The sequence below is a fragment of the Megascapheus bottae genome, chromosome 7, assembly GCF_031878675.1.
Source record: "Megascapheus bottae isolate mThoBot1 chromosome 7, mThoBot2.hap1, whole genome shotgun sequence".
Lineage (NCBI taxonomy): Eukaryota > Metazoa > Chordata > Mammalia > Rodentia > Geomyidae > Megascapheus > Megascapheus bottae.
This window is the reverse complement of record NC_143515.1, coordinates 67,947,430-67,959,762: the sequence shown is the minus strand read 5'-3', so window position 1 is coordinate 67,959,762 and position 12,333 is coordinate 67,947,430. Positions and strand designations below refer to the sequence as shown.

The 12,333-nt window shown below is 53.4% G+C and overlaps 1 protein-coding gene across 2 annotated transcripts in view; it reads right to left on the bottom strand.

The window, feature by feature from the left end:
* Adcy3 (adenylate cyclase 3) overlaps window positions 1-11,149 on the bottom strand; it is a 73,627-nt gene extending 62,478 nt beyond the window's left edge. For both annotated transcript variants that reach the window (XM_090337354.1, XM_090337355.1), the window contains exons 1-2: window positions 10,895-11,149; window positions 9,653-10,510 (exon numbers count right to left, since the gene is read on the bottom strand). In XM_090337354.1, coding sequence (XP_090193480.1) covers window positions 9,653-10,327 — 675 coding nt within the window. In that variant the 5' untranslated portion in view covers window positions 10,328-10,510; window positions 10,895-11,149. The remainder of the gene's footprint in view (window positions 1-9,652; window positions 10,511-10,894) is intronic.
* Between the last annotated feature and the right edge of the window lie 1,184 nt (window positions 11,150-12,333).

Genomic DNA, 12,333 nt, shown 5'->3' with positions numbered 1-12,333 from the left:
GTATTATTGATCGGCATCCTTGAAGAGTTTATATAAATCTTCCTCTTAAAATTCATGCTCAAGACACCTGATTAATGCCAGAACATTTCCCCTTGCTGAGATCTAGCCAAAAAATCCTCAAAGTCATTAAGGAGAGGTGATAAGGAAGGAAACAAAGGTAAAGGAGAGCTGGAATGTAAGTATGCTACGAATGTTTACAATGACTGACACAGCCAAGGCACCACCAGGGGGCAAGAGGGTCTTAATTTTCAATCATGTAAACAACCCTCTGCAAAGAAAGCCTTACTGTGGACTGGTGCCAGTGGCTCACGCCTGTAATCCTACCTACTGAAAAAGCTGAGATCTGAGGATCGCAGGCCAAGCCAGCTCAGACAGAAAAGTTCCTGTGAAACTCATCTCCCACTTAACCACTCAAAAAACCAGAAGTGGCACTGTGGCTCAAGTGGTAGAGCACTAGCCTTGAGAACAAAGAGGCTCAGAGACAGCACCCAGGTCCTGAGTTCAAGCCCCACAATTGAAGAAAGACAGACAGACAGACAGACAGAAAGCAAGCAAGCAAGAAAGCCTTTCCATGGCAGGAAGGGCTTCCTACAACCTAGCATAATATCTTGTAAAAGACAGAAAAATATACTGTTTCTGTGCATGCAGAGTCTTCTCATCTGTCTGGCTGCGCACGTGCACATGGCACCACACACACACACACACACACACACACACACACACACACACACACACTGGTACTGGGACTTGAACTCAGGTCCTAGACACTGTTCCCTTAGCTTTTAAGGACAAGGCTGGTGGTGCTCTACCACATGAACCACAGCTTCACTACCAGATGGGGTTGCTGGTGTATTTGAGATGACAGGCTCTAGGACTTTCCAGCTCAAAACAGCTTTGTACTGAGATCCTCAGATCTCAACTTCCTGGGAAGCTAGGGTCACAGGTCTGAGTCACTGGCACCTGGCTGCATCTTCTCTTGAGTGCAAAGCAGTTAGGTATTGAGCTGATAGAGGATGGATTCCTTAATGAAGTTAAACACTGCTGCTCCAGACCACATTCCTAACTTCTGAAGCATCCTGTGGTCACAGCAGCTCCTGCAGCTCTCACGTGACTTGTCTTGGCAGGCAGCCTCGGAAGGCAGATGCTACCAATTCATTTCTGCCATGGACACATGTCAGTCTCACACCAAAGGGTACAATCAGTTTCCTCTTGCACCCAAGCGAGCCTTGTGACTTGTCCTGACCAATTATGGCAAGCCGAGACTTTACCTCCAATTAAGCACCGAAAAAACTGGAAGTAGAGCTGTGGCTAAAGTGGTAAAAGAAAGCGGGTGGAAAAGGGGAGGGAGGGTGGGAAAAACAATGGCTTCCATTTTCTCCCAGAGATTACATCCTATAAGGAAACCCAAGTAAGCTATACTGAAGTCACTCAAGCAAGCCACAGGGAGGGTGACCCAGAGCTGCTGTGGAGCTCCAGGCCTTCTCAGAACTGCCGGAAGAGTAGTCAGTCAAACAACGACTATGGAATCCAATAGTCCTTACAGCCCAGTGAATAAGCCCAGGCAGGTCACAGAAAGCAGAACCACCACTCTCACAGAGTCAACTAGAGAACAAGAAGGACTTGAACTCAGGACCTCAGAGCCAGACTTAACCAAGAGTCTCAAATAAGAGTCTCAAAGGCTTTCCTGCCAGGGCTGACTTAGAACTGTGATTCCCAGATCTCAGTCTCCCTAGTAGCTACAATTTAAAAAAAAAAACAAAAAAACTGTTTAATTAATTAAAGCAAAAAGTGCTAGGAACCTGATTAAAGTGGTAGAATTGTCTGCATATCAAATGCAAGGTCCTTTCCCAAATGCCTGCAGGTTGAAAAAGACCAGTCCTAGTGGACTTGAACCTTGAGGCACAATCCGAGGCTTCTTTTATGATGCAGAAGAAAAGGGACTCTGTAATCTTGCAGCCTAGATTCAAACCCAGCCTCCCAACCAGATACTCATGCAGCTCTGTTCCAGTAGTTTCTGTTTTCTCACTGGTGAAATGTATCGGCCTCCTGCTGGCACACACTTGGCTGGAACAGGGGAGAGAGCCATAATCACGGCCAGCTGGTCCATGGCCACGCACAGGGCACAGTCTCAGCTTGGTGAAGACAAGCACTGAAGGAAATTTACCAGGGGTGGGCCAGGCACTGGTGGGTCACACTTATAATCCCAGCTACTCAGGAGGTGGAAATCTAAGGATCAAAGTTCAAAGCCTACCTGGGCAGTAAAGTCTATGAGACTCTTATCTTCAATTAACTATCAAAAAACCTGGAAGTGAGACTGTGGCTTACGTGGTAGAGCACTAGCCTAGAACAAACAAACCAAAAAACCTCAAGGACAGTGCCCGGGCTCTTGGTTCAAGCCTCAGGACAGGCACAGAAGAAGAAAGAGGAGGAGGTGGAGGAGGAGGAAGGGATGGGGAAGGGGAAGAGGAAGAAGGAATGGATAGTGTAAGTCACAGAGTTCTGTCTCTAGCACTGAGAAAGAAAGGATTTGGTAGGGTTAATAATGTCTGATCCGGTTTGGATTACCTAGGGGGATGCACTGTTCATGAAAAAAAAAATGACCTTGAAATTCTAGCAATTCCATCTCATGAAGAACTCACAAGTACTGCTGCAGGGCTAGCCACGCCCAGGAATATGAGTCTGTGCTTGTGCATGTGTGTACACACTAAGGTGTACACTTGTGCTCATAAAAAACTGCCCACTCCCCTCTGTTACCCAGACAAACCAGGCTGACGATAAAGTGCAGATTAAAAACAAAAATCACAAACAGGAGGACTCCAATGCCGACAGTAAAATGTCAGTGAAAGAATGTGGGTGAAAGGTGGGCCCTAAATTGTCTATGAACCACAATGAAACACTGGGAAAGCTATGTTTACATCTAGAGGATGGGAAAAGACCACAGAGAAATAGGAAGGGAGTGGGGAAAGAGGGAGACCAGGGGTGACTTTCTCCAAGACTATTGCTTCATCCACACAGCGGGCTTGAGCAACCCTGACCTCATTTCCGTGTAGCTCCTCAGTATTCTCGTTCCTTCTGCTGCCCATCTGCCTGTTCTTCACAGAGGCACAGTTGCTACTCCCCTACCCTGGGACAGTGGCTGAGCCCTGGTCCACAGGTTAAGCACTAGGATTCAAGGCCTTCTCCTCTCATCCTAGCTAGCCCAGAGTGATCAAACCTAGGCCTGCTGCCTTCCTGCCATCACCCCAGCTCCTGTTCCCACATGCTCTGGCATATCTCACAGCCTCCCAGCTTCAGCAAAGAAATTAGAGCCACGATCAGTGGCTCTGGCCTATAATCCCAGCTGCTCAGGAGGCTGAGATCTGAGGCTCCTGGTTCAAAACCAAGCCCGGCAGAAAAGTTCATTAGACTCTTGTCTCCAATGGCTCAAATGGCAGAACACCAGCCTTGAGCTAAGCAAGTGAGCAAGGCTCTCAGTTTAAGTCCCAGTATGAAAAAAAAACAAAAAACAAAAAAAAACAAATGGAGTGTGTGTAGAGGGGTGTAATTTGGGACAAATGAAACAGCAGGAGGAAGGAGGCCCAGATCCAGCTGTCCAGGCTCCCAAGAAAAAGCAGCCCCGATCCTGCCTCCCCTCTTCCCTCAGTGACCCTTCTCCAGTTCTCTGCCCCTCTATTTGCTTTCTTCCTTTTTCTTTTTCTTTTGCCAGTCCTGGGGCATGATCTCAGGGTCCAGATACTGTCCCTGAGATTCTTTTGCTCAAGGCAAGCACTCTACCAATTGAGCCACAGCACCACTTCTGGCCTTTTCTGTTTATATGGTGCTGAGGACTCAAACCCAGGGCTTCATGCGTGCTAGGCAAGCACTCTACCACTAAGCCGCATTCCCAGCCCCGCCTCAGTTTCCTCATCTATGAGGTGGAGCTAGTCACCCAGGTTTACTAGGATGATGTATTCACAACATGTAACCTCAGGGCACGAGGCAGTGGTGCCATTGCAAGCCCGGTCCCCTCTCAACCTCTCCCTGCAGCTCCCCCGCCCCTGCAGAGCCTGAGGTCTTCTCAGTGGGGTCAATGTGAAAAGAACAACACATCACAGCTTCATCTTACGTTATGTTGTGAGTAAAAAGGTCTTAATTGGCCACTTGGTCCATGAGAGAATTTTGCTCCTAAATTTTCACCTGGCTATGAACTACATCTACCAACTTTCTATCCCTAGGGTACCACAGCCTCATTCCTTCACCACACGTGGGAGAATTCACAGGGGCCTGTGTGACGCTGAAATAGCCACTGGTCAGAGCAGCCCCCCATCACCGAGGCTGCCTTTACCCTGCCCACCAGCCCCTTCCTCGTCTCATCCCAGGGGCCTGGGGCTGGGGGCAGGAAAATACAAACTGCTGTAAGAGTCATTGATGCCAGGCCCCTGGTGAGGGGATGGTCCTGGGAAGGACCTGCCAGCCCAGCTCTCCTCATGGCCACCTCTCCACACCACAGCATGGCTACCCCATGGAGGAGGCTCTGTCCCAGACTCCATAGGCTGAAAGGCTCTAGTCTTGGTTTAGTAATATTCCTTGACAAAGCAGTGAAGCCCCACTCCAATGCTAACACCTTCCACATCCCAATGCCACCTGCTGGCCCAGGACAGGGTGACAGGGTGCCATGAGCCCCAAATCTACCTTCTGCTCTCTCCATAAAGCTGAGGATATAAGGACTTGGGGTTGGGAACAGGAGAGCTGCACAGGAGGACAATCTTTCACAGGGGAGATGCTTCCTTGGTGTAGTTAGCGACAGAACCACACAACTCGCAAGCTTCCAGAACCCCAGGGGTTCACTGTGAACTTGCCCTTGCCCAGGAAGGAGGCCTGTTCCAGCCAACAGAGCTGGGGAAAAGCAAGCAAAGAGGAATCATAGGCTTGAGAAACAGCAGAAAGCTAGGCAAGGGGCTGGAAGTTTGGCCTAGTGGTAGAGTGCTTGCCTAGCATGCACTAAGAAAGACCCGAGTTCGATTCTTCAGTACCACATACATAGAAAAAGCTGGAAATGGTGCTGTGTCTCAAGTGGTAGAGTTCTAGCGTTGAAAAAGCCCAAGGACAGAGCTCAGGCCCTGAGTTGAAACCCTAGGACTGGAAAAAAAATAAATAAATAAAGCCAGGCAAGGGCAGGCAGTCTAAGTTGGCCACTTGGCTCTCTCTGCCCTGCCCCTCTCATTCTCCTCCAGGGAACCCCCATCCCAGAAGGCAACACAGGCCCATAGGCCTAGGCCATGGGCTCAAGAATGACTCTCTCTCCCCTACCCACACCCTGGAAGGCACAAGTCCCTGATGTCCCTCCAACAACAACGAGCTCTGCAACTCTGGACTGAGTTTCCACAAACTAGGGACAGAAGGCAGGGACAGTTAAGGAAGACTTTTTGATTGATGGCCTGGGAACCTAGGCACCTTTTAAAAAGTTACACTGGTCCCAAACAAATGACTCAAACTTCTGGAATATAGCCCACTGTAAGTCAGGCCTCAAATTCCTATCTCAGGCTCTCAATTTGACCTGTGCCCCCTTCCTTACCGGCTCTATATCCAAAGCTGAGTTTCAGGCACTGCTTTCAGATCTGAGGCGCATGTGTACACGCACACGCATAAACAATACACACACACACACACACACACACACACAGAATCTTGTGTATGCTAAGCAAACACTCTATCATTGAGCAATACTCGCAGTCCCTAGTATTTTTATTCTTGATTCACTTATTTTTCTATCTTGTTTATTTGTCTCCTAAATTTGGGAGGATGGATGTTTCCCTTTTTTTTGTTTGTTTCTGTACTGGAGACTAAATTCAAGGCCTCCGAGCACTCTACCACTTGGGCTACATGGCCAGCCCTTTTTAAGAAAATAAAAACAAAACAGGAGGGGCCAGGAGTTTGGTCTAGTGGTTAAAGTGCTTGCCTAGCATGCATGAAGACCCGGGTTCGATTCTTTGGTACCACATACATAGAAAAAAACCGAAAGTGGTGCTGAGGCTCAAGTGGTAGAGCTCTAGCCTTGAGAAAGTCCAAGGACAGTGCTCCGGCCCTGAGCTCAAGCCCAGGACTGGCAAAAAAGAAAACAAAAAAAAAAACAAAAACAAAACCAAAAAAAACCAGGAGCTATCTTCACAGGGGCTAGCCTCAAATTTGAAATCCCCCTGACTCTGCTTCCCCAGTAGCTGGGATTACAGATACTACCATGTCTAGCAGATTTTGTCTCTCTGCAGTGTTTAAAGGAGCCCAACTATCACAGATCCCTAAGTGATCTCCAGGCAAAGACCAGCAAAGGACACAGGCACGACCTGGCCTGGAGGCCACGCCTTATCTGGATCAAGTACCACAATCCTTTTCCCTGAAAGCTCCAGGAACTTCCAAGTAAATTCCCTGCCGGCCAGAGGGGCCCAGACCAGAGTCAAAGTCACATGGGCCTAGAGATCATCCCAAATCTCAAGAGTTACAAGGACCTGGACAGGAGAAGGCAAGGGCCTGAAGAGAAATGGCTGGTGGTTCCATGTAGTCCATGAACAGAATAGAAATCCCGGGAAGCTGGGCCTGCTAAGATTCAGGTGAGGACTGAGGGCCAGCAGGCAGTACTTATCTGCAAGACAAGGCCCCACTCCTGTTCTAACCAAGATAGACACCCCATAGAACACACAAATCGCCTCCCCAACAGTGCCAGGGCCTGTGCCTGAAGTCAGTACACTTGGATGTCTGGTCTCTCGTTTCTGCCACCACGAGATGATGCCATCCCTGTGACCTCTGCTGAACAAGGTGGACTTGATGCCTTCCTAAGCCTGTGGTAACATCCTCTGACTATTTCTACAACTGATCTAAAGGCAGAGGCATGAGTGGAGATGCTAGCAAAGGGATGACATAGTATGTACGTTCACCCTGTAGCTGCCACAGTAGCCTGTTTCTGCCCCCTACTCACTCACCCCAGGACCCCTGGAGGGCTTAGGTCAGCAAGAATTCCAAGCCTACATTGCTTCTCTTGGCACCCAGCAGGTCATCTCTTCAAGTTGATGGCCTTCATCCCCTCCACCCCAACCTCCACAGAACTGAACTGGAGGAGAATCAGGCACTTGGTGCCCACCGCAGAACCCAGGAAAAAGGCCTTTCCTTGACCAGCATCATCACCAAGTGGGCAGACTTGGGAAGGAAATAACTTCATGCTGGTCTCTGGTCTCTGATTTGCTGCTACCTGGGGATGCATATTTCCTATTATCCCAATCTCTATCTTGAGAGGGATCCTCTGTGCCCAAGACCTGGGAATGGCTCAGAGGAAGACTGGTTTTCCTAGAAGATCCATTTTTTCCTATTTTTCAAGAGATTCCTGCCAAGCGTAGGTCCCAAGGAAGCCAAAGGAGGGCCCTCTATGCTCTACCAGTTTGGTTCTGACCTTTATTGGACAGCCAGCCCAGCGAGGGGAAACTCCTACAGCCAAGGGACTCTGACAGAGAGGAAGAGGCAAACAGTGGCTGCTCATTAGAAGGGAACAGTTCAGTTACACACAGTGGCTCATGCTTGTAATGCCAGCTATGCAGAAGGCATAAAGCAAGAGGATCATGATTTGAGGCCAACCCTGGTAAAAAGTTAAAGAACAGAGAACCTTTCCACCTGCCCCCGTCTCAACCAATAGCCTAGGCAATAATATATTCCTGACATCCCAGCTACACAGAAGGTTATAGGTAAGAGGATCTCATTTAGCCCTAGGCAAAAATGTAAAGACCAAATCTAGAAAAGAACCTACATGTGAAAAAAGAAGTGGAAGTCGAGCTCCAGGAGTAGAGGGCTCGCTGCTTGCCTAGCAAGTACAAGTCTGAGTTGAAACCCAATCAATCCCAGTATGACCTCCTAATGCTCAGGAGGCTGAGATCTGAGCCTGGGCAGGAAAGTGTGCGAGACTCTTATCTCCAATTAATCACCACAAAAGGCAGACGTAGAATTGTAGTTCAAGTGGTAGCGTGTTAGCTTTGAGCAAAAGGCGCTTAGGGACAATGTCCAGGCCCAGAGTTCAAAGGCCAGGACCACGGGGGAAAAAAAAGTAATGATTAGAAAATTAATTTTTTATGGAAATGTTTTAGAGTTTGATCCCAGGCCCCAAATGCTGCCAGGACCACCTGTTCCTCTCCCCTCAAATGGCAGGCTACGGCATGTGTTTCTGGGAAGAGCAGGACACTGTGTGACACACAGGGCCATAATGGCATGCCCACAAAACCCCACAGGTGCCAGCTCAGGGTGGATGAGCCTTGAAGCACACTACCCGAGTCAGAATGGAAAGTGGAAAGAACCTTGACCCAAAAACTAGAAAAAGTAAAACCAGCAAAACCATATTTTCCTCTAGGCCAGTGGGAGACCATGGGATGGTCCCAGAGTTCTCAAACCAACCACCACAGGCACCACAGGGCCCCTCCAGCCCGGCCCCAATCCCAGGAGACGATGGTAATGATGTTGATGAGATGAGACAGAGACTGAAAGCAGTATCAAGAACCAGGCACTCTAGCCAGATGACTGCTGTAATTAGCCGTGTGGCCTTGGGCAGGTCATTTTCCAGCTCTGGGCTCATGTATAAAATTAGAAAGATAGTACGAGGTAGTTGGTAAGGTGATGGAGTTCACTGACCCCCAAGCTCCCCAGAGTCTCCTATGAATGACCAAGGAATCAGCTCAGAAGGTTAGGATCAAGTCCTGGCAAGGTCTGAGCGTTTGGTGGGAGCACAATCTTCCAGATAAACTTTCTACTTGTTCCAGCGGAAATGGTCCTCTAGGGCTAGAAGATTCTATGCTACTGCAGCCAGTGGGGCTGTCCCCATTTGTGTGCCCAGACCACATCTTCTGTGGGACCACCCCTCCCCACATCACCACCCTTGAGTGGCATCCTGAGCTCCTAGGGCATAGCTTTCCCCTCCAGAAATCTCCTAACAAGCTTTCACCCACATCCTGCTTCATCCTGACAACAGCCGTGTTCTGCAGGCAGGGCAGATAGTACCCCATTTGACAGAGGAGTACTGAGCCCACACAAGTCAAGTCACAGACTGGGACAACGCAGAGGCAACTAGAGATCAGAATTCTCAAGAGATTCTCTTAGCCGATGTCACTAACGGGGAATGGCCAGGACTAGCCATCTATTTGGGCAGTACAACCTGAGGATCAATGTTTTGCCATTGCACAGGATGGCATGGAGGGGCAGAGCCAGGGGCTGAGAAAAAGTTTGCAGCTGAGAGCCCCTGAGACCCCTCAGGACACGAATGTGTGTGTGTGTGTGTGTGTGTGTGTGTGTGTGTGTCTGCTAGTGTTGTGTTTTAACTCAGGGCCTCATTCTCTCACTTGACTTTTCTGCTTAAGGCTGGCAATCTACCACTTGAGCCAAAGCTCCACTTGTCTTTTTGTTGTTGTTTTTGTTGGTCAACTGGCGATAAGAGCCTGTGATTTACCTGCCCAAGCAGGCTTTGAACTGGGATCCTCAGATCTCAGCCTCCTGAGAAACTAAGATTACGAGCCTGAGCCACTAGCACCCAGTTCTTAGGATACATTTTTGACTCAAGGGCACCGTGAGTTCTCACCACCACCAAACAGTGGTGGGAAGGAAGGGGAACCGAAGGGAAGCTAGAGCCAGGGAAGGAAGGCAGACTCACCTCCCTCAGCAGCTGCATCCCGTGCAGCTCATCCTGCTGCTGCTGGGCCACGGTGACCCCCAGGACCAGCGTGTGCACAACGCAGGAGATCACAGAGATGATGACGATGGGGCTGAGGCTGAGGGGAAGCGTGATGAAGAAGGAGAAGATGAAGAAGGCCTGCCATCCCACTGTGTCACTAGCCGCGTGGGCACGAGAGAAATTCAGGCCCAGGTAGGAGAAGATCTGGGCTGTGATGAGCAACCACAGCAGATAGGGGATCACTTTCCGGCTGACGCGGTCGGGTAGCAGCCCTTTTTTGCAGAGGACAAAGAGGATGATGTCCAACACCAGCCCGATTCCGGCCACCAAGAGGGGAGCCAGTTTGTCACTGGAGAAAACCACAGCGCACATGACCACCACATAGCAGTCAAAGAGGGCGGCGAAGACAACCAGCACCAGCAGGGTCTCGTGGCGCTGCCTTTTGAAGTAGGTCTGGTAGAGGTTCTCCAAGGACTCGGGCACAAAGGTCAGGCGCATGAAGCGAGGCAGGCACAGGCAGGATCCCGAGTTCCGCACGGAGATTTCGTGGGTCCGGCCCACCCCACGGTCCGGGTCCGAGGGCAGACTGACGGAGTACTCGGCTGAGTACTCGGCCGAGTACTCGGGGTCGGAGAAGCCCTGGGTCCTCGGCATCTTGGCTGGTATCTGCTTCTACTGGACCCGAAAGAAAGGGGCTGCCACAGGGGAACGGCTCCCCCAAACGGGCCGCCTACCGGGGTGCTCTGAGCCGGCAGAGGGCCGGAGCTGACGGATGGCCACCCGAGGCAGGAAGGCGGAGCGGGTTCCCAGGGCACAGGTGGCACCGGTCATCTGCAACTGACAAGGACACAGCGAAGTAGGGGCTCGTCCCCCGCTGGCCCGGGCGCGGGCGGCGCGGGCCTCCCCGCCACCCCCGCACGCACGCCAGCCCTGTCCACCCAGACCCCGGCTTCCTGCCTCTGGCCGGTGGAGGGGCCTCGCCAGCTCTCCACGGCCGGCACCCCGTCCCTGCGTGTCATCTCCCGGTCCCTGACTTCCTCACCGAAATTCCCTCCAGGCCCAGCCCTCCCAGGCTGCCAGGAAGAAGCGGAGCCATCCTGGGGATTCCTGCATCTTCCCTGTTTACTTCCTCTCTTCCACCCAGCCCCAGGAGTCCACGGCCCTCCCGATCCCCCCCCCCCTTCCCGGCCTCCACCAGCCCGGCCCCGACCCTGCGCTTACCGGCGCGTGCGGGAAGTCGGGAGCCGCCGCGTGCTCTGGGACGGTCCACGCGGGGCGGCAGGGCCGGGGCGAGAGGGCTCAGCCCGCGCGGGGGGCTGCGCCCCGCTGAGCCGCGCTGCCCCGCGGGCGCCTCGGTGCCCGGCCGGAGCTCGATCCTCCTCCGCCGTCAGGCCCGGGATCCGGCGGGGAGGAGCGCGGGGTCGCCCTCAGCATCCACGGCGGCGGCGGCGGTGTGGGCTGGGAAGCCCGGGGTGGGGTGGGGGGGCGCCGGCGAAGCGCGCCCGCCCGCCCGCCTGCCCTCGGGGCTGCAGCTCCGGCCCGGGGGTGGGGGGTGGGCACGGGCGGCGTCTCCGGTGTGGAGCCCGCGGGGGTCGCGGCGGTGGCTAGAGGCGCGCTCGGGGCCCTCCCCGGCGGGAGTGCGGGCCGAGGCCGGGGGAGCCCGCCAGCATCCTCTCGCCCGCCGCCCGCCGCCCGCGCGCAGAGCCAGCCAGCCGAGTCCGGGCGCGGGCGCTGCACACTGAGCCCCGCGCGGCGGCGCCGGGCCGGGCCACGCGCGCTCCAGGCCCCGGGAGGCGGGCGGGCCGCGGCGGCCCCTCCCTCCCCCAGTCACCGCCTCCTCGGCTAGCGCGCCCCGGAGCCCGGGCGGGGGAGGCGGGGGCGAGAGGCCGAGGGGCCCCGCGGGGTCCCCACTTGCCTGCGCCGTGCGGCGATCCGATGGCTGCGGGGCGGCCCCGGTGCGCGGCGGGGCAGGGAGGACGGGGTCATCACCACATGCTTCCCCCCGGATCTCCGCAGATCACACCCAGGACCGGCCCTTCCGCAGGTGAGGCGCCCTCCGGGGGCACCCGCCGCCCCTCCTCGGCTGCAGCTTCCTTCCGGGGCCCGCAGAGCCCCCCCGCCCCCGCCGCCAGCCGAGGTTTGGGGGTTCCGCTCCCCAACCAGGCGCGCCCAGCCTAAGGGTCTCCGCCCACCCCGGAGCCCTAGCGCGAGACCTGAGCTTTGGGAGGGAGGACGGGTAGGCGCGGCCCGGGAGCCCCAGCACGTGGAGCTGGGGGAAGCCAGGCTTCACCGAGGTCTCTCACTCTACCCATCTCAGCATTGTGGAATTCACAAATTCGCCCCTGAAATCTCAAGTGCTCCTTTTGAGTGGTTAATCCTATCAGTCTCCTACACCATAGTATAAGTTATTTTCCCTGAATGTGACAGAACACAGAGGGAGGTTGCTTTGCAGCAAGGAGAGGTGAGTGCTGAGGACAGCCACCAGCATTAAGGATTGGGGGCCCCCTTCAGAAGCTCAGGCATTCCCCTGGCAGTTATGGAACATCCCTCAGAGAAGACTGACCCTGTCACAGCCTCCAGCCTCAGCTCAGACTCCTCAAGATTTTGATTCCAAAAGTAAGGAACATAAGCGGATATAAGAGAGGGGCAATGTGCACAAA